The sequence below is a fragment of the Monodon monoceros genome, unplaced genomic scaffold (assembly GCF_005190385.1).
Source record: "Monodon monoceros isolate NGI ecotype Baffin Bay Population unplaced genomic scaffold, NGI_Narwhal_1 Super_Scaffold_21, whole genome shotgun sequence".
NCBI lineage: Eukaryota > Metazoa > Chordata > Mammalia > Artiodactyla > Monodontidae > Monodon > Monodon monoceros.
In genome coordinates this window covers 68,268,725-68,294,452 of record NW_021703778.1, presented here as the reverse complement: position 1 = coordinate 68,294,452, position 25,728 = coordinate 68,268,725, and the positions used below count along the sequence as shown (strand labels likewise).

At 52.4% G+C, this 25,728-nt stretch overlaps 1 protein-coding gene across 1 annotated transcript in view; it reads left to right on the top strand.

The window, feature by feature from the left end:
* Nucleotides 1–625: 625 nt before the first annotated feature.
* Nucleotides 626–25,728, top strand: part of IGDCC4 (immunoglobulin superfamily DCC subclass member 4) — a 37,091-nt gene continuing 11,988 nt past the window's right edge. Inside the window, 11 exon segments of the mRNA XM_029237102.1 lie at nucleotides 626–755; nucleotides 6,423–6,503; nucleotides 9,086–9,427; nucleotides 10,126–10,267; nucleotides 16,979–17,115; nucleotides 18,463–18,603; nucleotides 21,832–21,987; nucleotides 22,712–23,125; nucleotides 23,638–23,802; nucleotides 24,353–24,490; nucleotides 25,351–25,521. Coding sequence (XP_029092935.1) covers nucleotides 626–755; nucleotides 6,423–6,503; nucleotides 9,086–9,427; nucleotides 10,126–10,267; nucleotides 16,979–17,115; nucleotides 18,463–18,603; nucleotides 21,832–21,987; nucleotides 22,712–23,125; nucleotides 23,638–23,802; nucleotides 24,353–24,490; nucleotides 25,351–25,521 — 2,017 coding nt within the window.

Below are 25,728 nucleotides of genomic sequence, written 5' to 3'. Positions count from 1 at the left end.
GTCCTTGTGTCCGCGATGCGTGCGCTCTGGGGTCTGCGAGCCGCGGCCGGGGACGTTTGCGGCGCGTACTTGTCCGCAGGGGGTGTGTGTCCTTGGTCTGCGGAGTCCGGAGTGAGTGTGTGAGTGTGTGTGTGCGCGCGCGCGCGACCGCGTGCAGAGAGTGGGGAGGGGGCTTCTGCGGGGCGTACGTGTCCGCAGCGCGTGGCCGGTCACGGCGTGGCATCGCGGGCCGTAGCTGAGGTGCCGGTGGTTTGTGCGGGGCGGGCTCTGCCTTTACCGCGCGTGTCTCCGGGTTGGGAGTGTAAAGGGGGTTGTGTGTGGGGGGGTGTCTGCACCTCCATTTGTGTGTCGAGAGCGTGTGTAATTGTGTTTATGGGGCTGAGGTAATATTTGGCCTTGGCTTTCGGAGAGTGTCCATGCCCTTGGTGGGGGGACAGAAGCATGAGATTGCGGATTGACTGGGAATAGTGATGATAAAATACTCAACTTTGTCCGGTGGGTGTGGTCCCTGAAGCTGGGTGGGGCTGGGCGGAGGGGGTGGGGAGCGCGGGAGTGTTGCCCCCTCCGAACCCGAGGCCGGGAGTGGGCTGGGGGAGGGCGCAGGAAACCAGTTGCTTTCGTGGACATGTCCGACACCCGCTCTCAGGATGGGACGCGTGTCACTCCTGCCCCACCCCCAGAGGCAGATCTGAGAAGCGTGGACGGGGTCAGCAAGGCCTCCTCCAACCCCCCACCTCAGTGCGAGGTGAGGGTGGGTAAGAGTCAGAGTTGCCCTCGCTGGAGAGAGGGCTGGGGATGGGGTGACGGAGTCCCAAGCGTCTCTGCCTAGGGAGCCTTCTTCCACCCCCAGCCCTCTCCCTTTCGGTCCTGTGTGCGTTTCGGGGCGGCCCGTGGGCTAGGTGGTTGGTAGGGCTGGGGAGGGGGATGGGCTGCCCGCTTTGTTCGCCTAGTTCTCGCCTTCCCAGCCGAGGGGGGAGCTGAGGATGTGTCCGGAGCCAGTCGGGGAGGGACTTGATGGTGGGGGTGGGGAGGGGGATTTCTCTCCAGCTGCTGTGGCTTTCTAGAGAGACTCAGCCAGGCCACGTGGGAAGGAGGCAGGGACGGCGGAGGGGGGAAGGAGCCTCCGCCTGGCCCGCCCCGGCCCATCTCCAGGAAGCCCAAACAGCGGGTGGGAAAGTCTCGGGAACTACTCGGACACCCTCTCAGCCTACAAAGACACGCCCCTTTTCAGACCTGACTGCGGACCCGGCAGGAGGCCGCCCGGGGGCGGGGTCCCGGGGGCGGGGTCCCGGCGGCTAGGCTAGGGAAGTGGGGGGCCCGGGGTTGTCAGGGGGGGGGGGAGGGGAAGTGCCAGAGAGGCGTCTGTCCTTCTGGAGGCCAGGGGATTAACGAATAGTTGGGCCCACCCTCTTCTGCTTTTCTGAGAGCTCCGGACCGGGCTCGGGGTCATCTAGCAAAGCGGAATCATGACTGGGAACTGCACTCACTCGGGCATTATGGAGTATCGGTGGGGCCTCCCTACGAGGGGCTCAGTTTCCTCTCTGGGGTTCCCGAGTGCACAAGGCAGGGGCAGGGCCCGAGCTGGGGCTCCCTTGGCAGCAGTGTGCATGGCTGAAGCAACTACTCTGCTCGCCCTCAGTCCTAAATCCTTTGAGTGTGCAAAGCTCTTCAGGCTTGGGGACACTCCTATAGAGTTCTGACTAGCCTCCCCGATCTGGACGGAGGCCATTTATTCATTCATTCAACAAATATTTACTGAGTACCCTTTTCGGCTAGCACGTGACTGGTGCCTGAAATATAGTAAATAGGGAGGAGACTGACAGGTAGTCTAGAAAGGTCAGGAAAGGCTTCCTCCAGGAAGCGGTAAATAATAGAGCTCAGTGCAGAGGGTCAGTTGGCCCTGCAGGAGAGTGATGACGGGGTGAGTTTTTCAGAGAGAACAGCATGTGCAAACGCTCAGGGGTGACTTCGTTTAGACCACTGAATGAAGCTAAATCTGGCTGGAGTTTAGAGCACAAGGCAGGAGGGTGGGGCAGGTTAGAGAGGAATGGGACAGGGGCCACAGAGTGTCAAAAGAGAAGGCTGAAGATGGAGGCTGGACCCAACTCATGAAGGGGCTTGTAAGCCCCACCAAGGTTTCTGGCCTGAGAGCCTGCATGAGCCCTTGGAGGGTTTTAAAATCAGCTTTGCATCAGCTCACTCCAGCCGATGTGGAGAATGATTGGACAGGATGGAGGCAGGAAGCTGCAGCTTCTTGGGAGGCTGTGGTAGTAGTCCAGAAGAGAGGATGTTGCTGGCAACTAGAGTAGTGGCAATTGGGATGGCTACAGTGGATTCTAGAATATTTAGGAAGTAGAATCGGCAGGATGTGAGGATAGATTGAGTTTGTAGGGAGTGAGGGAGAGAGAAGTAAAACATAATAGACACTTCAGCAGCCTCGACATGGCAAAATGAAGGGCTGGTGTTGGAGTTAAGATAGTGACTGCCCGTCTCCCCGAACACTGCTCTTGGGTCAGGGCTTGGGAACTGGGGAGATGTATGCGAATGGGACTCCTGTCTGGGGGTGGTGGTGGGATGCCAAATGCTCTGTTTTCACCACATGCAAGAAGTGGGGTTCTCCCTTCCACCCAGTCAGAATTTGGGGGGTGGTGATGCCAGAGGTCAGTAGCAGGAGGGCTCTAAGAACAAGAGAGCTGCTTTCTCCTCACCGGGGAAACTCCCCCCTCCATGCCTTTCTCAGCCCAGAAGCTCAGAGACCAACTTCAGTTAGTTGGGGTGTTGGGGCCCTCTCTGACCTCATCTTGGAGGTTAGGAACCAGGTCAAATATATTGTCTTGGTCAAAAAGTTCGTTCAGGTTTTTCCATAAGAAAAATGTTACGGAAAACCTGAACAAATTTTTTGGCCAACCCAATAGTTTCTCTTACTAGTGAATCTAAATAATCCAGAAGTTATCTAAACCTTCATTGATCCTGTATGTATTTTCATGGCCCAAGTAATCATACATTATGTGTAAATCACCCCATTTCCTTTCTTTTCTCCTAAAGGTACGTTGTTTTAAGTTGAGTAATCCCACAATTAGCGTCATTGAATGTCAGCACTGAGGGGAACTTAGAAATAATTTTAGCATGAACCCATTTTACAGATGAGAAAACTGAGTGACTTCCCAGAGTTACATGGATGGGGACTGAACTGGGACTGGAACCAGTCTCCTGGCTCTTGGAGCAGCCGTACTTTCCCGGGATTTGGTACACATGAATGCAAGTTCAGTCTCTCTTCACCCCCTCCCTCTCACCTGAGAAGTTATCAACAACTTTGGGCTTGGCCCCCCTCAGGTGGTGTGTTTGGGTCTGGGCTCTGGAATCCACTCTGCTCCACCCATCCCCACCCACCGCATCCTGTTCTGCCTCCGCTGTTTCTGAGGTACAGAAACCAGACTTGACACAGAATTCCAGATGCAGAACAGATGTCATTGCCAAGCAGGCCTGGGGGCTCCCAGCTCCCCGGGTTGGGGGGAAGGAAGAGGAAGAGTGGTTCTGATGGAGGAGGACCCCAGCCCCAGCCTGGTCAGAGGCGGGTGACGGCACCTGAGGGGAGAGAAGAAAACCAGAGAGAGGATGACCTGGGCCTGACGTCCTTGTCCTTGGGGCTGGCTGTGCTGCCAGCTAAAAGTGCCTCACTGCTGAGGCTGAGGCATTCCTCTGGAGTTGAGGGGCTGTGGGGTCACTGTGGTCCGGGAAGCCGAGGCTCAGTAAATTCTCTCTCAGGTGCAGACCTGAGCATGGAAGCTGGTGCAGAGCCAAGACTTCCAGATGGTTCCATAGGGGCTCATTACCTTGTCACTTAGTTTGGAGCTCTGGCAAATGAATGGAGCATAGAGAGACAAGGCTGGGCACACAAGGAAGGTATTTTTTTTTTTATACATCTTTATTGGAGTATAATTGCTTTACAATGGTGTGTTAGTTTTTCTGCTTTATAACAAAGTGAATCAGCTATACATATACATATATCCCTATATCTCCTCCCTCTTGCGTCTAAGGAAGGTACTTTTAATCAGACCATCCATATAGCAGAAGAGGTGAGGTCGTGAGCTCCCCAGTCCTGGTAATGTTTAAGCAGAAGAGTTTCTTTCAATGTGAGTTTGCTGTTCTGTCTCGGTGCTGCTTCTTTTTTTTTTTTTAATTTATTTTTGGCCACGCCAGGCGGCTTGCGGGATCTTAGTCCTTAGTTCCCTGACCAGGGATGGAACTTGGGCCCAAGGCAGTGAAAACGCGGAGTCCTAACCACCAGACCACCAGGGAATTCCCTGTCTTGGTGCTTTTTAAGCATTTTGTTACGTGTCTCATACGTGCCACATAGTGTGCTAGGCAGTTTCCACGTATATTATCCACATCATCCCCAGCCCTGAAGGGAGTTCCTATAATTTTTCCAGATAAGGAAATTGAGGCTTGGCAAAGCATGAGGGGCTCTGTGTCTTATCTTTTTGAGTGTGTCTCCGCATGTCCACTCATCTGTTCAAGAACTGTTTATTGAGCGCCTACTATGTGCCAGACAGTGTTTTAGGTCCTAGGGAATTAGAGTGCTGACTAGGACAATAATCCTTGGCTTGTTGCCTCGCTGGCAGAAAGGCAAGTCAAAAATCTAGAGTGCTAATTGCAATGACCCAGGTGCCCAGGGTCCTATGGGGCAGAAAAAAGGAGAGGCGTCGAAATCAGACCCCAGGATGGCACAGCTACTGAAGGAAGAGGGAGCAGCATAGGCAACGCATGGAACAGCAGTGTGCTTTCAGAGAACGGGAAGTGGTTTAGTCTGGTGGGGACCCAGGGTGACAGGGAACAGGAGGTAGGCAGGTCAAGCTGAGTGGCTTTGCTCTCAAGTCTGCTGAGGCTGAGCCTGTCTCCTGAGGATCACAGACGAAGGGAACGCTGCCTTCCCTGTGTCCCAGGCAACCGTCCCAAGTTCTCCTTCCAGCTGTTGCGGGAGGGGCTTAGTGTGTGGTATGGGAGGTGGCCAAGGTGGGGGGCGGGGAAGGAGGTTTTTGGAAGAAACTGACTTGTGTCTCCTAGGAGAGGAGAGTGGTGATGGCGTCGTGGAGAATTGCCCGTGTGGACCGAAAACAAGTTGTAAATCTGGTGGGCCCTGAGATTAAAAAATGACAAGGCATTGATGTTTGTGGCAAGTTCTTGGCTTAATGAAGGAGGCATCTCGGCTTTGTTCCCCACCCCATCCCCCAGTCCCAGGAACTCTCAGTTCCTGAGAGTTCACTGAAGAATGGAACCCTGGCTTATGCCAGGCCCTCACTAGTCCCACAAAAGAGCACTGAGCTGGCCCTGGGGCTCAGCAGCGAACCTCCTTTCTGTCTGGGTTCTAATTGGCCTCATAAAATCTAATTTATCCTGTAAATGGGTAAAATAATGTCAGAAGGAGGAGATTGAGAGATGGCCCTGGGGCTCCTAAGCATAGATACTCCACGTCTCTGGCAGGGTCCCACCGAGGAGACTGAGGAGAAGGGATTGTGGGAGAGGGAGTTCCCCTCGAGGCAGAACGCTAGCCAACAGCAAGTGTCCGCTATGTCCACCCAGTCCTTAGAGGGAGCACTGAGAAGTGCTCCTGGGAGGGGCTTGGTGGTCTGCCATGACAGGGGATGGGGGGGTGTGGTGGCAGGAAAGGGACAGCCACGAAACCACTGGACAAACAAGGGCCACTCCCCAGAGCATCACTTTTCCAAAAAGATTTGGTGGTGTAGGAACCACATTTACATTAAAACAAACACTGCTGTGTAATGGAATAGGATGCAAAATGTGCCAGAGGTTTCAAAATAAAAACATTTCAGGTAGTCAGCAAGCCTCCTGAGTACGTTCTCCTCTGCCGCTGGGAGAATTTTGGTGAAAATGAGAAATGTGGCAACTCTTCATTTTAAGACTGGGGAAACCGAGGCTGAAAGGAGGAAAGCGGACCCAATGTCATACAACCCATGATGGACCCAGAACTCTGACCCCAGGCCAAGGCTTGTCCCGCCACATCCCATGGTCCGCCTTAGGCAAGAAGGCAAGAGGAAGAATGGCTAAGGGACCTCCAAGTGGCTACATGATGTGAGACCCAGGAAAACCCTTCCCTGGGGAAGGCAGGGGCAGCTTCACGGAGGGATGTGGCACGTGAGGTGAGCCCCTAAGGATGCACGTCCTGGGCACAGAAGTTGGGTTGGGTGCTGGGGCAGAGAGAACCCTCTTACTTGGGAGCAACTGTCTCCTCAGTGCTGGGTTCACGCCCAGGATGTCCCCAGACTGTCTCCCAGAGAGGTGAGAACCTCCCCTTTGGGACCTCGGTTTCCCCATCTATAAAATGAGCAATCTCAGGCTCTGCATACGTTTCCATCAACGTGGGCCGGCTTGGGCTCCTGGCACGGCCCTGTACCCCCCCCCAGGGATCCCGGGTTCTCCCCACATCTACATCCCTGTTGGTTTCCCATTCCGCATTGCCTTGTTGGGTGCTGGGCTCCTCCGAGGTGGGGCAGCCAGACATCTGCTGATCCATGAATATTCACGAAGGGAATCGGAGCCTCCTCTGGGCTCCCCAGCAAGCCCCGGCCCCTCTGGCCGCCGTCCTGCCCTCAGGAGCCCAGGCTGCTGACAGACCCAGCAGCTGCTCGGGCCCCAACTGTTCACATTATTTGTTCAGCGCAGCAGGGGATTTTCCAAGCCCCGGACGTGCTTTGGGGGGTAGGGAGGCTGCCGGAGGGCTCAGGGATTCGTATCATGTGGGGCTTTTCTCCCCTGAAACTCAAACCGACTGCTCAGCGGCTGGAATGGGGCAATTGGAAGCCACTGGGCTGAGAGCCCGGGCTGGCCTTCCCCCCACTGTGTTTGCATCAGAATCTAGGGCCTCAGAGAAGGGACTGGATGTTAAGAATAGCGATTTGCATTTGTACATCCCTTTCCAGTTTACGAAATGCCTTTAAAGACTGAGCTCCCATTCTTTGACTGATGCCCGTTAGGCTCTGGGCTGGAGACCTGACCCACATCATCTTGTTTAATCCTCACAGGCTCCATAGTATCGCCTTCATTTTTACAGATGTGGAAACTGGGCCCCAGAGAGGTAAAGTGGCTGGTAGGTGGAGCAGCAAGACTGGAACCTTGACCTTCTGCCCCAAGGTCAGATGCTCTTGCCACCCCAGCACATGGCCCTCAGTGATGCAAATGCCAGTTTGGTTTCCCCAGTTAGACTGGAAACTGAGTGAGGGCAAGGGCTGCCTTCTCCTTGCTGCACCCACTAGTAATGCTGAGCCCAGCTGTGTAGCTGGAGGTGCCAGCGGAGCCTTTAAGAAAGGCAGAGGCCTGTTCAGACCCTGTCTGTCTGTCCTTCCCACTGTGGTGTCAGAGGCCTGGCTTCTGCCCTGGCCTCCTTATCTCAGCCAGTTAGGACCTCTCTTCTCCCCTCAGTCTTGATCCTCTTCAGGGGTTTAAGTGTTGGCATATATGTGTGTCCAGGTGTTGATGAGTGTGGCAGAGACGGGGGGAGCACGTGTTTAGGTATGGCAGGTCGTGTCTACAGTTTTGTGTGTGTGTCTAGATGATGTTCTGTATCTGTTCAGGAGTAGGTGAGTCCAGCTCACTGAATAATCCTACCATCATAGAATCTTCGACATCACCCACTACATTGGAGAAAACTAGAGCCCAGAGGTGGAAGTGACTGGCCCAAGGCCACACAGCTAGACTGTGACAGAGCCGGGGCTAGAACTGAGGGTCGCCGGAGTCCTTAGCCGTTGTGCTTTCTGCATGCCCCTGACAGGGCTCTGTCAGCCCTGGCCTGCCTTGTGATGAGTGTCCTCACCTCTGTCCCTGGCTCACTCTCAGACACACCACTGTACCTTTAAGCAAGGTGTCAGGCCAGAGGATAAGAGGGCACCTCGGGCCATTAAGCTTTTATGGGACAGGAAGGCAGCAGGTCAACCGTCTGGAAGATACAACTGGAAGAGAACCAACTATTTCTCTATGAATAACGGTTACTGGGCCTTGCTGAGATGTTGGTTAAAATGATAAACTTGGCATTTGTGTGTTTTTGCCTTGACCCTGGGATGGCATTCCCTTCCTCCATTGTTCTCCTGCTCTTCCCTTTGCGGCCAGGGCAGTGTTGGAGCTGCAGGCTCTTCTGGGGCATCTGGAGAAGGTCAGGGACTGGGTTCTGCACTGGCTTACTGCGTGGCTTTGGGGGAATCAGCTGCAGGAAGGAGAGCTTACCTCTCCCAGTCACTGCGGCAGAAGTGGTTTGGCTAATAGTGGTCAGGACGATCTGTGGGATTCCAGGAGAGGGAATGACATTACTGAGCCCCAGTTCTGTGCCAGGCCAGCCACTGTGCTGTACTCCTTTACCACACAGCATCTCATTGAGCGCTCACAACAGCCCTCTGAGGAAGGAATGACTATGTCTTTTTAAATTGAGACGCAATTCACATACCACAAAATTCACCGTTTAAAGTGTACAAATCAGTGGTTTTAAGTATATTCACACGGTTGTGCAACCATCACCACTATCTAATTCTAGAACGTTTTCATCACCTAAAAAAGAAACCATCTCTCCTCATTCTTCCCTCTCCCCAGTCCCTGACAACCATTAATCTACGTTCTGTCTCTATGGATTTGCCTATTCTGGACATTTCACAGAAATGAGATCATACAATATGTGGCATTTTGTAACTGACTTCTTTCACTTTGAGGAAAGTTTTCAAGGTTTATTCATGTTGTAGCAAGTATCAGTACTTCATTTCTTTTGATGGCTGAGTAATATATTTATCATCTGTTCATCAGGTGATCGGGCATTTGGGTTGCTTCTACTTTTTTGCTAAGAACTGTGTTATTTTGTGGATGAGGAAGCTGAGCAGCGGGGGAAGGATTGGGAACGAAGTGCAGCCGTTGGCCCAAGATCACAGTTAGTCAGAGGCAAAGCCAGGATCCAGACACAGGTCTCTCCGTGAGACCTCTTTCTCTGAGGTTTGCCTTCCTCGACCCGGGGTGGGTGACTCGGGCTCCGGAGGCTGTGGGATGTAGGAGGACACACACTGATGACCCTGGTGACCCCTCCTCTACGCAGGGGAGCAGCCGTTGCCCCGGAAGACGACCGTGTCGCTGAGCTGTGGAGCAGGGCCGCTGCAAGTGATCCTGGGCCCGGAGCAAGCCACGGTGCTGGACTGCGGTCTGGGGGCGGCTACTGCAGGACACCCCCCCAGCGTCACGTGGAGCAAGGATGGAGGCATCCTGCCCGAGCACAGCCACCTTCGCCTGCTACCCAATGGCTCCCTGTGGCTGTCCCAGCTGCCAGCTCCCGACGGCACTGACCCTGGGGCTTCAGAGGTCATTGAGGGCAGCTATTCCTGCCTGGCCCGCAGCCCCGTTGGAGTGGTGGCCAGCCAGGCTGCGGTGGTCAAGCTTGCCAGTAAGTGCTACATCTTGGACTGAGCTGAGGCCCATAAGACGTGGGGTGTGGGAAGTGGGGTCTGCAGTTAGATACTTGCACAAAGGTTTGACTCTGAGCCACGCCCCCTTTCCCTGCCTCCTTTGCTGCTCAGTGGGTCCCTTCCTGGTATTGTCTGCCTCACTATTCAATAGTCTCACTTCTTCCCTGCTCTTCTGTTCCTCCTCCTTTTCCTTCCCTGTGAGTTTGAGAGTCTAGACTTGTGCTCTCCTCCAGGAAGCCTGCCGGAGAGGTTTATAAGCACGTCAGGGGCACAAAGGTGCTCCCCACCCCCACAGCAGGTGGAGTGTGTAGAGCCGAGCTGTGTTGTCCAGCTCACTCACTCTTCGGGGGTTCTCAGGAGGCACAGATCACCATGAAACAATTTGGGGGCCAGAAGAAATGCACATCTTACTGTAGTCCAACCATATGGTGATGTAAGGCAGGGGGACTTTGGAATTCATTCTGCCTGCAGCATCTGACCAGTCATCACCACTTCTTATTCTCCGACTGCCTCTTTCCAACTGTGTCTCCGTCGGTCTGAATTCTTTTTGCATGTGTTTCTGTCAACCTGTGTCTCTCTGTGTCCGTGTGTGTGTGTGTTTCCTGTCTGCTCGCTGTGGCCTCCTTTCTTGTGTTCCTCTCCTGTCCCTGCGTTTTCTCACTGCCCTCACCCCCAGCACTTGCAGGCTTCTCCCTGCACCCACAGTCTCAGACGGTGGAGGAGAACGGGACCGCTCGGTTTCAGTGCCACATCGAAGGGCTGCCAGCACCTGTCATTACTTGGGAGAAGGACCAGGTGATGGTGCCTGAGGAGCCTCGGTGAGTGTCCTGTGGGCAAGAGGAGAGTGGGTCTCAGGGGGCAGCCAAGGAGGGCTCTGGGATGTGCTCAGGAACTGGGCTTCTTAGAGTCAGGGTGGCTCCGTTTGTCCAAACTGACTTAGGAGCCAACCACCACCTGACACTCAGCCCATTTCTGGTCCCAAAGAGAAGTTGTGTCAGAAGTTTTTGCTCCCTGGGAGGAAAGCCACCCACCAAGCTATGGGGCTTGGGTAGAGAGCAGTTATCGAGTCCTTCAGAGCATATGTAGTCCAACCACTTGCCTTATTGAGAGGGAGACCAAGGGCCAGAGAAGAGCTGTGCTTTAACCAAGGCCACACGGTGAGCCATTGGCAGAACGTTTGTTGTTTGTTCCGGGCCCAGAGGGTTTCCCTTTGCAGGTTCCCCTGGAGTTTCTACCTTGGATGCATAACTTCTCTTCTTCTCTCAGTTCCACTCAGTGGGGTGCAGCATCTGATAACCAGGTTGTGGAGGTCCTTCCTGTTTCACCCTCCTCTCTCCCCATAAAGGCAATGGAGCAATCCTAGGGAAGGGTTTCTAGGGCAGAAGAGAAGCATAGGCTAGACCCAGGACCTGATCCCTACTGCGGCCTCCTGGGAAGGCCCAGATGTACACACAGCATGTCCAGAAAGCACGAGGCTCATTTGCATCTGTGGTCTTGGAACTGGACTCATGGCTCAGCTGCCACCACATGGAGTCTTACACCTTTGGAAATGTGGCTCCAAAGGCCTTTCCCAGCCACGCTGCCGTCCTCTGCCTGCATCTCTCTAGCTGTAGTTACCAGCTCACGCTCTCCTCTCCCAGCAGAGGTGGGATTCCTTAGGCTCAGAAACACTGGTTTCCAGATCTCCCTGCCCTGGAACTAACCTGTCTTCAGTGTATTGAGTTGTCCCAACTCCTCTGACTTTTGCCCGTGTCTAGGTAGGGGTGAGAGTGTAAGAGAAACTTCTAGATAGAAAAGCCCCAGGCCACATCTCTGCAACAGTTGTAAGTGAGGAAGAAGGGTGAGAGAGGTCAAGATATAAGTGATCCTGTTGACTTTGGTGATCAGTCAGCCCCAATGGTCCAGTGGGTTGGATTAGATCACGGTTTCCAAAGTGTGTTCTTTTTTAGAACGTTAGTCCCTAAAGATGATTCTTGAAAAAAAAAAGTACTCCGCAGTCAAATAAGATGAGGAAACTGCCTATAAATCTCCCTCTTGGAGTTGACAAGGCCCTGAGAAGCCCTGTACTGAGAAACCTGTTTAACTTGTTTAACCAAATGCTTCCTAGACTCATTTGCCCAGAGCCCCTCTTGCAGGAACACTGTTAACATCCTAGGAATGAGCATTCCAGGGAGGAGACCTTGGGAATGCTAACCCAGCCTTCCTAGCGCTGACATTTTAAGGTCTATGCCTCTTTTTTTTTTTTTTTTTCTGGCCCTGCCTCATGGCTTGTGGGACCTTAGTTCCCTGACCTAAGGGATCGAACCCGTGCCCCCTGCATTGGGAGCACAGAGTCTTAATCACTGGACCACCAGGGAAGTCCCAAGTTCTATGCCTTTTAAATGTGGAGCCTCTCACCCCTGTGAGCGAGTTGTTGGATGAGAACCAAGTGAGAGTCTACTCCTGGGACAGCCCCCAGAGAGGGTGGGAGAGAGCAGAAAACTCTCCCTGTGTTAAAAGTCACAAGAGGCTTCGCTTCATTAGAGCTGTGTTTTCTCACTTAATCCTTCCCATGATCCTTCAAGGTAAGTGTTCCTTATTTTTCATATTTTTCTCTATTTACTTTTAGTTTATATTCCTATTAGATACATTTTTCAAATTCATATAAACAAAAAAGAAGAAACAAAAATGGCTCGTCCTCTTATCACCCATAGAAAGCCTCTGTTAGTTTTGATGTCTATCCTTTGGACCTTTCCCCTGTATGTTTTTTTTTTGCGGTACGCGGGCCTCTCACTGTTGTGGCCTCTCCCGTTGCGGAGCACAGGCTCCGGACGCGCAAGCTCAGCGGCCATAGCTGCTCCGCGGCATGCGGGATCTTCCCGGACCAGGGCACAAACCCATGTCCCCTGCATCGGCAGGCAGACTCTCAACCACTGCGCCACTGGGGAAGCCCCCTCCCCTGTATGTTTATAAATATTCTCTTTCAAATTTTGGATCATATTGTACATACTGGGTTTTTTGTTCAATCACCTTTTTTTAGAAAACAAAAATGGGATTATATTGCAACTTTTTTTTTCACTTAACACGTAAGGAACCCCCTTCCAGGTCTATCTGTATGGCTGTGGCAGATACTGTTATCTGAATTCTTAAATGAGGGAACTGAGGATCAGAGACAGAAGTCACTTGCCCCAGGTCACACAGCTAGTGCTGAGAGTATCTGACAGCGGAGCCCTGGGGTGGATGATTTGGTGGTTGGAGTGGGGAAGCCACAGGGTCTGAAGAAACTCCTGTTGCAGGCTGGCTTAGAGTTGGAGTGGTCCAGCTGTGCTCAGAGCAAAGAAGTTACTTCCCCAAAGTTTCTCGGCAAACAGAGGAGTTCCCTCATCTCCCAACATCTAGTTCAGGCCTCTCCCAGGAGGCTGGAGCTGCCAGTTCCTGGCCTCTGGGAGTGTTTGCCCCCAAGTCCTCTGAAAAGTGATCCTCATCTATAAATAAGGCAAGCTCACATGTCCCAGCACATTGTGTGTGTGGGGGGGGGAATAAAGAAATATCTAAAACAGCAACTTGATTATGCCCAAGGTATGTATTTTTACACATACCCAGATAGAGTTCACATAGAAATATGCTATTCATAAACTCAACCCAGTGATTTGAAGGAGACCATATGCCTTGGTGTAGGCTGTGCACATGTGCAGTTAATAAGCACACTCTGTCAGGGTCTATGTTCATATTTTGGGAACTGATGGTAAACACTAGACCCTGAGGCAATTCCCTGACACTTATACTAACTTCTAATGATAGGGGATAATTTTTCTTCCATGGGAACCAGTAATCAATGAGAGCAAAGTTTCCCAGATCGCAGGCATTCACAAACCCCTGTCATATTTTTGGCCATCCCTCAACCATTTATACAACACTTACTTAATACGTTTCTTCAAATCAACTCTCTCTTTTGTAACTTTAACACATACTAAAAAGGAACGTTATCTCACTGCAGTAAAATGGAAAACCAGCAGCACTGACCTTAAATAGAAGGTAGCCATAAAAATGAATATATAACCACTGGAATAAAAACCTGTGTCTAGATCCACTTGAAATCATTTTGTTATCACCATTCACTCACACTTTAAAACCATGGCACTAATGGATTTAATTACTGCAGGCTCCCTAGTCCAGTCCTCTGCCCTACCCATCTCCTAGGGTCCATCGTGTCTGTCAGCCTCATGTGACCCTCGGCTAGTGTCCCTTTTCCCTGGGTGGATCTCTGAACGGCTCAGGGTGGAGGCTCCTTGGCCCTCAGGAAATTCAGAGCAGCTGTCATTTCTCCTCTGTTCTTGAATCTCTGGGTCCAAGTGGCCTTTTGCGGGTACGGGCAGCAGGCTGAGGCTCAGGCTTGGAAAGAGAATGGTCCCTTTTAGCTAGAGGTTGCTTTTCATTCTATAAGTAGCTATTTTGTTTTATTTGAATTCATTTTAAAATGATAAAACATACTAACTTAAAGGGAAAAAAGTCACCTACAAACTGAGCACAGATAGCTGTTACCATTATCTAATGAGAGCTTATGACACATTAACAGGGTCGGGGTTGTGAAGTAGGCAGGAATTATGAAACCCATTTTTCAGATGAGAAACCTGAGGCCTGGACATGTGATGCCACTTGCTAAAAATCACATATGTTGGAATCAGTTCTCTCCTCTATGCCACAGCTGCTTTTATATTAGAGCCAGGAGTTACAAAACAAAGTGTACAAGGGCACATGCTTTTTTCCATTTAAGTTCTTTTAAGTTTTGTATTTCCAAACTAATAAATGTTCACTGTAACCAAGAAATTTAAAAACGCAACAAAAAAGAGCCCTACTCCCAGAGAAAACCTCCACGAGTGACGTGAGCTTTACCACCCTTGACTTTTTCTGCGCACATTCTAGCATATCATTTATCTATTTTCCAAAAATAGAATTGCTTCATAAACACTGATTTGTGAATTCTTTCCCCCCACTAACCAATGTGTCTTGGACATTCTTCCAAGGACAGAGCTTTTTAAAACACATTTTAACAAAGCAGCAGAAATTTTAAATGAACACTAAAAGTGGTTGCATTTCACTTGTGTTGGCTCTAGCAACAGCACCACACCCGCATTCATTCATTCAACACACGTAATTAAGGCAATGTTACTTGTCAAAGGAGGTATTAGCTCTTGGATACCTGGAGCACAATTTCCCTGGAAAGAGTGAGAAACTTTGGGGTTAGGAAGTGTGGGCAGCTCCTGGCGTGAATCCTGCTGACAACAGCTATGGAGACTGAGGAAGGAGGAAGAGTCTTAAGAGGCAGAGAATATTAGGTGGAGGAGCCGTGGATGGGGATGGGGGCCTTGTTTCTGAGATGGGTCCTGCTTGTCCTTCCCCACTTGTCATTTCCCATCAAATTTTCCATGGCAGCAGGCTGCGTCCTGGCCCAGGATTTTCTCTCCAACCACCCTGCCCCTTCTGGTCCCCTGTCCCAGCACTGATGTGGGCAGCTCTTGGAACTGAGGTTAAGACTCTGGGGCAGAGATGGGTTTGCCTGTGGGCTGAGGGAAGGAGTGATGCAGGTTTATGTTTTTTCTCTAAGTCTTTGGGCCACAGCAGATTTCTAGGCTCATGGTCAGAATTCTCTCCCAACACCCTTAAGCTAGTTCTTTTCTCCTGTGTTTAGATTTTTCTCATACCCTGCTTTCCCCACGAGCCAAGGGGTCTTCACCAAGTGCACAGCTGCCCCATTCCCTCCCTGACCTTGGCCCAGCCTACATCCACAGGACACTTGCTCTAGTGAGAAATTAGAACTCTCACCCTCGAGCTGACCCTGCAGGGATCACAGCTAGAGGATTCAGGAAGACCCACTCCCTCCCTGCTTGGGCCAGAGCCCATTCTGCTTCCCACCACCCTGGCTCCCATGGGTACTTCCCTGCCTGGGATTGCACTGTCTCTCAAGCAAGGTCTCTGGGCCCTTCTAGCCCAAACTGCTTTCCAACCCTCACCAAAAGGGTAGAGAACACCACTCTCATCCATCCTGCCCCTCCTCAGTAGTGTACGTGTTGACTGGGACTTGCTGGAGACCACGTCCCTTCCACGTCCCTTCTAGTGGCCGCTGAGACAAGCAAGTGAGAAGAACGTGGGATTTGTCACCAGAAGCCCTAGGTTCCAGTTTTAACTCTGCTCGAGCTGTGAGACCCTGGGAAAATACCCTACTCCCTCCAAGACTTAGTTTTGTCACCATTAAAATGAAGGCTGTGATCCCCTCTACCCCTTGGGCTTGTTTCGAGGTTCAGATGAGATAGTGTGAATAGAAGGGATTTTATCAGGGAGACAGGAGGTAATACAGGCAGGGGGTAAACAAATTCAAACTATACAGAAGGTTATTTAATGAAAATTAAATCTCCCATTGACAGGTCCCAGGATCCCAGGTCCCCTCCCCAGAGATAGCCACTATTACCAGGGACATTCAGTGCAAAAGCATATAAGTGTACGCGTCACACACACACTGTTCTGTACCATACATATTTTGGAGATGGTCTTATAACAGTATGCATTGAACTGTCTCCTTTTAACAGCTGCCTAGCATTCCATTGTGTGAATGTACCCAGACCGATTTAGCTAGTTCCCACCCTACAGATGGACATTTGGACTGTTGCCAGTCTTTTGCTATTACAGACAGGGCTGGAGTGAATATCGTTAGACATACATTTTTGTGTACATGTACGAGAATATCTGTGGGACAAAGTCCTTGAAGTGATGTTGCTGGTTCAAAAGGCACATGCAGGTTTGATCGTAAGATATCACCAGCTTGCCCTTGAAAGAGGGTGTATTGATTTGGCATGACCACCAACAAGACAGGACTGCCTTCCCCCATTCCCTCATCCACAAAGGGTGTTATTAAACCTTTTGACTGGACAAGCTATGTGGCCCCCAAAAAAAGAAGAAACAAAAAGAAAATTAAAAAACCAAAAACAAAACCTTTTGACCTTCGGGACTTCCCTGGTGGCGCAGTGTTTAAGAATCCGCCTGCCAATGCAGGGGATACGGGTTCGAGCCCTGGTCCGGGAAGATCCCACATGGTGCGGAGCAACTGAACCCGTGCGCCAAAACTACTAAACCTGTTCTCTAGAGCCCGCAAACCACAACTACTGAGCCCGCGTGCTACAACTACTGAAGCCCACATGCTTAGAGCCTGTGCTCCGCAGCAAGAGAAGCCACTGCAATGAGAAGCCTGTGCACCACAATGAAGAGTAGACCCCGCTCACCGCAACTAGAGAAAGCCCAGGCACAGCAACGAAGACCCATCGCAGCCAATAAATAAATTAATTTAAAAAAACACTTTTGACCTTTGCTAATCTGATAGGTGAAAATGGTATCTTGTAGTTTTAATTTGCATTTCTTTTATTATGAGTGAACCTTGAAAGTGAACTGCTCTAGGTATTTCAGGCCAGAGGGGAAGGTGGGTCCAGGACTGTTTGGGCGTGCTACCCTCCCTGAGGAGCTCCTGTGCACCTCACAGGTGCCCTCTCTCTCTTCCCAAGGCTCATCACCCTTCCCAATGGGGTCCTCCAGATCCTGGACGTTCAGAAAGGTGATGCAGGCTCCTACCGTTGCGTGGCCACCAACTCAGCAAACCAGCGCTTCAGCCAGGAGGCCCTCCTCCGCGTGGCCCACAGAGGTAAGGGGGCTGCCTGGGTGCGGAAACCTGCGGGTTTCTGGAGTCGGCCATTTTGGAGCTGGGCGGGGCCTCAAGTAGTCCAAGGCCTGCCTTCAAATAAGTGACTAGCAAGGCGATAAAGCCCAGAGAAGGCAGTGCCCCCCAACAAGTCAGAGATAGAACTGGGGCAGGAACCCAAGACTCCCAGTTTAGGGCTCTCTTCCTGCGAGGCTCTGTGTTCTCTTGAGTTGGGTGGAGCGTCCAGGGGTGGGGAGGTGAGGCGTCCGTGGAGGAGTGTCGGTGCCCTGAAGCCCTGGTCACCTGCCCTCTGGGTGCCCTGAAGGGGATTCACCCTGCTGCTGCTTGCTGTGCATCTGGCTCCTGATGGTCTGGGGCTCGTGTTCTCTCCATTTCTCTGAAAATCTCCCGTCCCAGGGTGATGCAGTAGGAAGGACACAGGCTTTGGGGTCAGAACGACCTGGTTTGAATCCTGCCTTCTCTACTCACCATCTGCGTGACCCTGGGTTCCTTATCAAATGTCCAGTTCAGGGAGGTGGTGAGAATCGCTGAGATAAGATTGGGAAGTGCCTGCTGCCTAGCAGGTGCTCAGTAGATCTCACTCCGGGCCTCCCACAAGGGCCTCTCCCTTGCCTCGCTTTGCCATGGCATCTCCCCTCGACCCCCGCCCCTCCGTTCTTCTCTTCCCATCCCCCTCCTCATCCCCTACACCTCCACTCCTACCCTGCTTCCTAGGGCTTAGCTGACGCGCTGAGTCTGGTTCGCGCTCCCTCCCGTGCCCGGGGTCTCTGCCTCCACCTGCTGGACAAACCGGGTATTCACCATGTTGACCCAGGGACCCAGGGTCACACTGAGAACTTGGCAGAGAATTAGTGCTCAGGGGGCTGCCAGGCTGGCAGAAACTCGAACCCATCCCCTGCCTTTCCCACGTGGGAATCGAGGCCCTCTGGAGAAAGGACTTGCCAGAACTAGAAACTATAACTGTTGACTCCAAGTCCAGACTCCAAGTCTACTCTTTTTTTTTCTTTTGTTTTAAACTGGGGTATAGTTGTTTCCAAGTTCACTCTTGACCCTGCTGGTTCTCTGCCTGGAGGGTGGCTTCAATCTGACAGGGGAGAATGGGGGTGGTGTGTCGGAGGTCAGGTTATTCCTCTCCTGGCTCCCAGAGAAAGAGCTCTGAGTTCCAGTCCCAGCTCTGCTGAACTACGCAGCTGCTTTCCCATCTGTCAGATGGAACCCTGGCTGCTCCCTGCGCCACCTGCCTCACCAGGTGACTGTAAGCATCAGGTGAGGTGCTGCATGTGAAGACGCCTGATGGTAAAGCTGCCTGCTGGCCTGCCCTCTCTCCAGGGTCCCTGGCATCCATCGGGGGGCAGGACGTGGTCATTGTGGCAGCCCCGGAGAACACCACTGTGGTGTCTGGCCAGAGTGTGGTGATGGAGTGTGTGGCCTCTGCTGACCCCACCCCTTTCGTGTCCTGGGTCCGACAGGGTAAGTGGAGGGAGGGGACCCGAGGGCATGGGAGAGGAAGGGTGTGGCATCTCACGCATCCCCAAGTCAAGGAGCTATAAGGGTGACCATGCAATGGTCACCGACCTTTGGTATGGTAGGAACTAACTCCTGTCCCAGGGCTGAGTGTGGGTAGGGAGCCTGGACAAAATTAATCATCAATCCGTGTAGCAAGTTTCCTTTACGAAGCGCGCTAAGTCTGCCACTCACAAAATCACTCTTGAGACCTTACTTGGCGGGTGGGGCACTGGGCTCGGTTTTCCACGCTATGTTTCCAGTCCTCACAACAGTGAATGTGTGAGAGCTGGAAAGGGGCCAGCGAGTCAGGTGGAACTTGGACCCTCTGCTGGTCTGTTTAACTACACAGCACCTCCTGGTCCACCCTTTGTGTGCCTGGCTTCATGCTGGGCACAGTGAATAAAAAAGGGGGGGGCCTGCCCTCTGAACTCACAGTCTGTTTAAGGGAGATAAGCACACATCCGTGACGAGACGCTTGACAGTATCAGGCAGCAAGTGATGAGTGCCAGGTGGGAATGCATTACAGGAGATGCTGTCGATGCTATCAGGGTAATGAGGGTGCCGGCCAAACGTCACCTTGCAGTCTACTGAGCATGCAACCTACTCTCCTGCTGGAGCCCTTGGAGGAGGGTAGGGGCCAGGGCTATTATTCCCAGTGGGCAGATGAGGAACCTGAGGCTCAGAGAGGAAGGTGGAAAGCCAGGACCCAAACTTTAGAGCCTGTTCTCTTTCTGGTACACCACCCCTTACAGCCCTGTATGGAAGAAAAGCAAGGATTATTTTTGTTTCCATTTGAGATAAGTGACTTGTGCCAAGTTGATGGCAGAAGTAAGTCTTAAACCCAGCTCTTTTTTTAATTATTATTTATTTATTTATTTGGCTGCGCCCGGTCTTAGTTGCGGCACACGGCATCTTTGTTGAGGCATACGGAATCTTTTAGTTGTAGCATGTGGGATCTAGTTCCCCGATCAGGGATCGAACCCGGGCCCTCTGCATTGGGAGCTCAGAATCTTACCCACTGGACCACCAGGAAGTCCCAAACCCAGCTCTTTTTACCCTTTTTCCCCTGGTTCAGTATATGACTCCACACTGCCTTCTTTTTGTAAGTTTGTATCTCACATTCAAGACTATGTCATGATGAATACATAGAGTTTAAAGAAAAATAATAACCCAAATGACTACATACCCCCACCGAGCTGATGAGAAAGAACAGTGCTGGTATCTGTGCCTCCCTGACCTGCCCGGCCTCCTTGGACTTTTGACACTTGCCTAGTTAGGGGGATCCTGGGGCCAGCAGGACCCTCGTACTATTATTGCAGTAAGCCTGTTGTGTCACCCAGAAGTTCTATTATCAGTGTTTCTCAAATCCTGACCAGGCATCAAGATGACCCAGGGAGCTTCTTTTTTTTTTTTAGTTTTTAATTTTTAAAAAAATTTTTATTGGAGTATAGTTGATTTGCAATGTTGTGTTAGTTTCAAGTGTACAGCAAAGTAAATCAGTTATACATATACATATAGCCACTCTTTTTTAGGTTCTTTTCCCATATAAGTCATTACAGAGTATTAGGTAGAGTTCCCTGTGCTATACAATAGGTCCTTATTAGTTGTCTATTTTATATATAGTAGTGTGTACTATATGTCAGTCCCAATCCCAGGGAGCGTCTTAAAACTGCAGACTCCCTCCATTTATGCCTGGAGAGTCATGACCCAGGATTTTTAATGCTTAACAAGTGTCTGAGGTCCTTCTACAGAAAGTGTGGTCTTTGGACCTACCTCCTGGCCATAGTTAGAAATGCAGAATCTGGGGTGCCCTAGGCCTCTGCATCTTAACAAGGTCTCCTGAGATTCTGTGATTTGTGTACACAGTAAGGATTTGAGAATTGCTGTCCCAGAGGGTCCTGACACCTGTGGCTCTGGGATCTCACTTGGAGAAACTCTGCTAATAGCACTCCTGGACAGAGACTGGGAAGAGAGAAGCTGGAAATGGACTTCATTCCTGCCTCTGGGCACTGTTCCTTTTCTAGGAACTTACTCAACTAAGTCTAGGAACTTACTCAACTAAGTCAGAGGGGCATTGCTTTTTTGTTTTGTTTTGTTTTCTTCTGATGGCAAAAGTTGTACGTATTCATTGTAGAAAACTAGGGAAAAGGAGAAACAGAAAACATCCCACCACTCGGAGATTAAAATTGTTAACATATGAGCATATTTTCTTCCAGATTTTTTCTATGCACATGTACATTTTTCCCCAAAATTGAAAGCATGCTATACTTACAATTCCAAGTCATATTTTCATTCAACAGTATATCATAAACATCTCCCCGTCTTTAAAACTTTTTTGAAAATAATTTTAATAACTATGATAGTCCATCATTTGAATGTCGCCATAATTTAAGTTGCTAGTTCCTGCTATTGAATTTTTAAGTCCTTCCCAGTTGTCCACTATTACAGTTAACACTGCAGTGATCAGCCCCATTCACAGCTCCCCACCACAGAGTGCCCACAAGTGGAATCCTGGCTTCAAGGTCAAGGTGGAGCCCCTGTTAGCCCTATCAGCATTTACCCTTTCTCATACTATTTTTAAAAACTTTCCCAATTTGATGGGTGAAAATGAACATCTGTGTTTTGATGTGCATTTCTTTGATTTTGTGAAGTTGAACACTTTTTTGTTTATTGGCCATTTGCATTTCTTCCCTGGATTTTCTGTTCAGGTCCATAAGGGAAGGGCTTTTAAAATGGTTTTCACTTCACATCAAGATAAAAGTCTGCACAGATTCAGATCTTTGGTTCTGGTCCAGACCTTTCCAGCCGTATGTTCATCATAGCACTGGGCTAAGACCATATGGGAGGAGAGTCCTTCTTGAGAGAAATGAATTTAATAATAATGGTAATGGTAATAACTGACTGGTGTACCGAGCACTTCTTATGTGCCTGCATTGTGCCAGCCAGTCCCACAGACTTTATTCGTTACGCTCTCAGAGCAGCCCTTCCAGCGAGGGACCATCTCCCCATTTTACAGACAGAGACACTAAGGGCTCAGAGGAAGTCATCGGTCTAGCAAGCGGAGGAACTGAGATCCCAGCCAGCGACTGTTGTGTTCTCTTAACCCGGGTGTAGAGGGTCTCCCGAGGTCCGGAGAGTGGATGGAGGGGCAGCCCTCAGCTCCCCGCTCCAGCGCTCTCCCTCCTCCCGCAGATGGGAAGCCCATCTCCACCGATGTCATCGTCCTGGGCCGCACCAACTTACTAATCACCAGCGCGCAGCCCCGGCACTCCGGCGTCTACGTCTGCCGAGCTAACAAGCCCCGCACGCGCGACTTCGCAACCGCAGCCGCAGAGCTCCGCGTGCTGGGTGAGGAGGGGAGGAGGATGAGGGAGGGCGAAGGACCGCGGAGTAGGTGTGGAGGAGACCGGACTGGGGCGGGTTAGCTAGGGCGGGGCCGGGAGGAAAGGGGAGGGGGGTAAAAGGGCGAGTGGGTGTGTCAGAGGGACTGAGGGGCGGTGCTGGAGGATGAAAAAGGGATAGGGCGGGGGGTGGGGCATTGGAGTGGACAGACTAGGTAATTAGAGGAGAGGAAGTGGTGGAAAGAGATTGGAGGATGGAGTGGGGGCAGAGGGGAGGGGTGGTCTGGGTGGGACCCAGGTAATGTGGGGAGGGGTGGGACTGAGGTTATTGGGGGGGAGATGGAGTGGTCTGGGAGGAGAAAACTAGGGGCAGGGTTGCTCAGGGCTGGCTGAAGGGTAAATCTGATAGGTAAGGGATACTGGGAGGTAGGGGAGAAGGAAATGGTAAGTGCGGGAGCAGGGTTAGATCCAGGAGGAACCAGGGTATTTAGGGGAGGCCGAGGAGGTCTGGGGACAACTCGGAGAGAGAAAGAGAATGGTCAGTGTGGGGCTGGGGTAAAAGGCGGAAGAGAGCTAGAGCTGCACTGCCGAGGGTATTTTGGGGGGACGGGTGAGTCAGGAAGAGGTTAGAATGAGTGGAGGGGATGCGGGAGTCCGTCGGGTATTGGCGGGCGGGAGCCAGTGCCCCTGGGGGCCGGAGCGCGCGGTCAGCGTCCCCCTCCCTCCCCCAGCCGCCCCTGTCATCTCGCAGGCTCCGGAGGCGCTGTCACGGACGCGGGCGAGCACCGCGCGTTTCGTGTGCCGCGCGTCCGGGGAGCCGCGGCCCACGCTGCGCTGGCTGCACGACGGAGAGCCGCTGCGGCCCAACGGGCGCGTCAAGGTGCAGGGCGGCGGCGGCAGCCTGGTCATCACGCAGATCGGCCTGCAGGACGCCGGCTACTACCAGTGCGTGGCCGAGAATGGCGCGGGCACGGCGTGCGCCGCCGCGCCTCTGGCAGTAGTGGTGCGCGAGGGGCTGCCCAGCGCCCCCACGCGGGTCACCGCCACGCCGCTGAGCAGCTCCGCCGTTCTGGTGGCCTGGGAGCGGCCCGAGCTGCACAGCGAGCAGATCATCGGCTTCTCCCTCCACTACCAGAAGGCACGGGGTAAGTCTCCCCGGGGCTAAGAGGCCCCAGCAAAGACCTACGCGGGGGCTCTGGTGGGCGGGGAGGGGCGCGGCACAGGCTGGATGATTGAAGGGTTGCCTTTGGGGATAGGATAGAACGGGATGGGGTGGGAGCCCACAGGAGAGACCTGTGTAGAAATGGGTTAGTACATTTCTCCCTCAGCCACAGTTTGTTATAAGAGAGGAGGGAGAGGATGCTTCTCCTCCCAGGGAAATTGGCTTGGCATTCCTGGAGCCAGCTTGTTAATTGCAGCAGGAGTCACTTCAGTTAGAGGCTAGAAGAGACTTCCTAACCAGTGGAGGAATTAATACAGTGGGACTAGAAGTCAGGGGAGTTTATACTCTCCCACCAAGATTATCTGGAATGATTTAGCTATAAAGCTATTCTAGGGACTGGGACAATATGAAGGATCCCTAGACAGCTTCCAGGTGGCAAGCCCTCGGGGGTTGCCCTGTGACAGACCGTTTGTCCTCTAACCCTAACCCACTCAGGCATGGACAATGTGGAATACCAGTTTGCAGTGAACAACGACACCACTGAGCTACAGGTTCGGGACCTGGAACCCAACACAGACTACGAGTTCTACGTGGTGGCCTACTCGCAGCTGGGGGCCAGCCGCACCTCCACCCCAGCACTGGTCCACACACTGGATGATGGTAGGGCCTCTGCACCTGCAATGGGCACCTTGGGGCCCAGAGAATTCCCTGGGGATGGTAGCTCAGCTTCACTTTACTAGTAGTGTTCGCCAAGGCACTTTTACCTGCCTTATGCCTTATTTTGTGCCCTGTAAGGGAGTGGGCGAGGGTTCTTCTCCTTAATTTACAGTTGGGAAAACTGAGGCCCAGTAAATTAGTGACTTGCCCAAGGTCAGTAGTACAGCTGGGACTTGAGCCCAGGTCTCATGATTGCCTGTATCAGATGGCCCTTCTCCCCGACACCCACGTACCATCCAGTCAGACAGGAGCCAGTGACGATCCATCGGATGTAGACGATTGTGCCCCCAACCTTATTCTGGCTTCAGGGTGGGAAGGATGTCCCCTCATCTCCAGCTTGGGGCTCCCCTGAGAGGCTCCCTTTCCTCCCTCAGATCCTGGTCCTGGGCCTACTTCTGACTTGCTGTGTGACCTGGGCAAGTCTCTGACCTCTCCTGGGCCTCACCTTCCACGTCGGTGGAGCAGAGCTCACGTAGATGTTCTTCTGTCTCAGTCCCCAGTGCAGCGCCCCAGCTCTCCCTGTCCAGCCCCAACCCCTCGGACGTCAGGGTGGTGTGGCTGCCCCTGCCCCCCAGCCTGAGCAATGGGCAGGTGGTGAAGTACAAGATAGAGTACGGTTTGGGAAAGGAAGGTGAGAGGGGGCAGGACACGGGCTCCACCTGGCTGGGAATCATTGGTGTGAAGGGTTGATCAGAGTGGCTGGGGGCCTGAGCAGAGCTGTGGAGTAGGGCAAGGTGAACCTGGAAAAGGGGAAGGTGGGCTGGGGGTTGGGAGGGCAGGAGAGAAAGGGAAGGCGAAGAGGGCTAGCTCAAGACAGGGGGAGGCCTGGGGTCTAGCCCCACCTCCTCTACGGCTGCGGTGTGTAATTCTGTTGAGTCCCTGCCTCAGTCTCTTTGTGAAATGAGGCAGGTAACCTAGGTAATCCCTGGGGCCCCTTCCAGCTCAAAAAGCAGGTGAGGGATAGGGAGGTGGAGGGTGTGCTTGTGGGATTGAGAGAAATGAGGCATGGGGGCGTGTGTGTTAGGACAGATGTCAGAAATCTAGGGGAGGAGGTATGAAAGGGATGGAGAGATTGGAGAAGGCGTGTGGCTGGGGGCCAGGATGAGGGTGGGGAGGGAGGGAAGGGTGAGGAAGGGGGCTTGGGTGGTTGGCAGGGCTCCAGAAGGTAGGTGGTGCTTGATGGCCTTCACAGCCAGTGCCTCATGCCAGCACCCTGGTGTGTGGGGTGGGGTGGTTACTGACAGCTCCTGGGGCGGCGGGGAGTGTGTGCCATGATTCTTCCCGCTCTGAGCCGAGGCTGATGGCTGTGTCAGCCAGAGTTGGAGGCCCGGGAGTCAGCCCTGGAGCATGGAGTCCGTCCGGGCACTGAGGGTTTTAGGCTCCGATGGGCCCTGAGGAACCAGGACCTGAGGTGGAAAAGTCGGTGTAGGGGAGTTTAGGAGTCCTGGTCCTTAGGTGGCCACCCAGAGCCAGTCTCTTCTGTCCCAGCAGATCAGATTTTCTCCACCGAGGTGCCGGGGAATGAGACACAGTTTACACTGAACTCGCTTCAGCCCAACAAGGTGTATCGAGTGCGGATTTCGGCCGGCACAGGGACCGGCTACGGGGCCCCCTCCCAGTGGATGCAGCACAGGACGCCCAGCGTGCACAACCAGAGCCACGGTACGGGGTCAGAGGGGACAGTTGGGGTGATGCGTGTGCCTATGTATGTATGTGTATGTTTGCCCTTGGAACCCAGACCCAGCCACCTCCTCCATCAGAGACGTTCCATGGCTCCCTCTGCTCGATGGGCAAGGGAGGATGGGTGAAGAGGCGAAGGGCTAGCTTTTGCAGACACCCCTGAGCTCCTGTTTCCTTTCCATCTGCTGT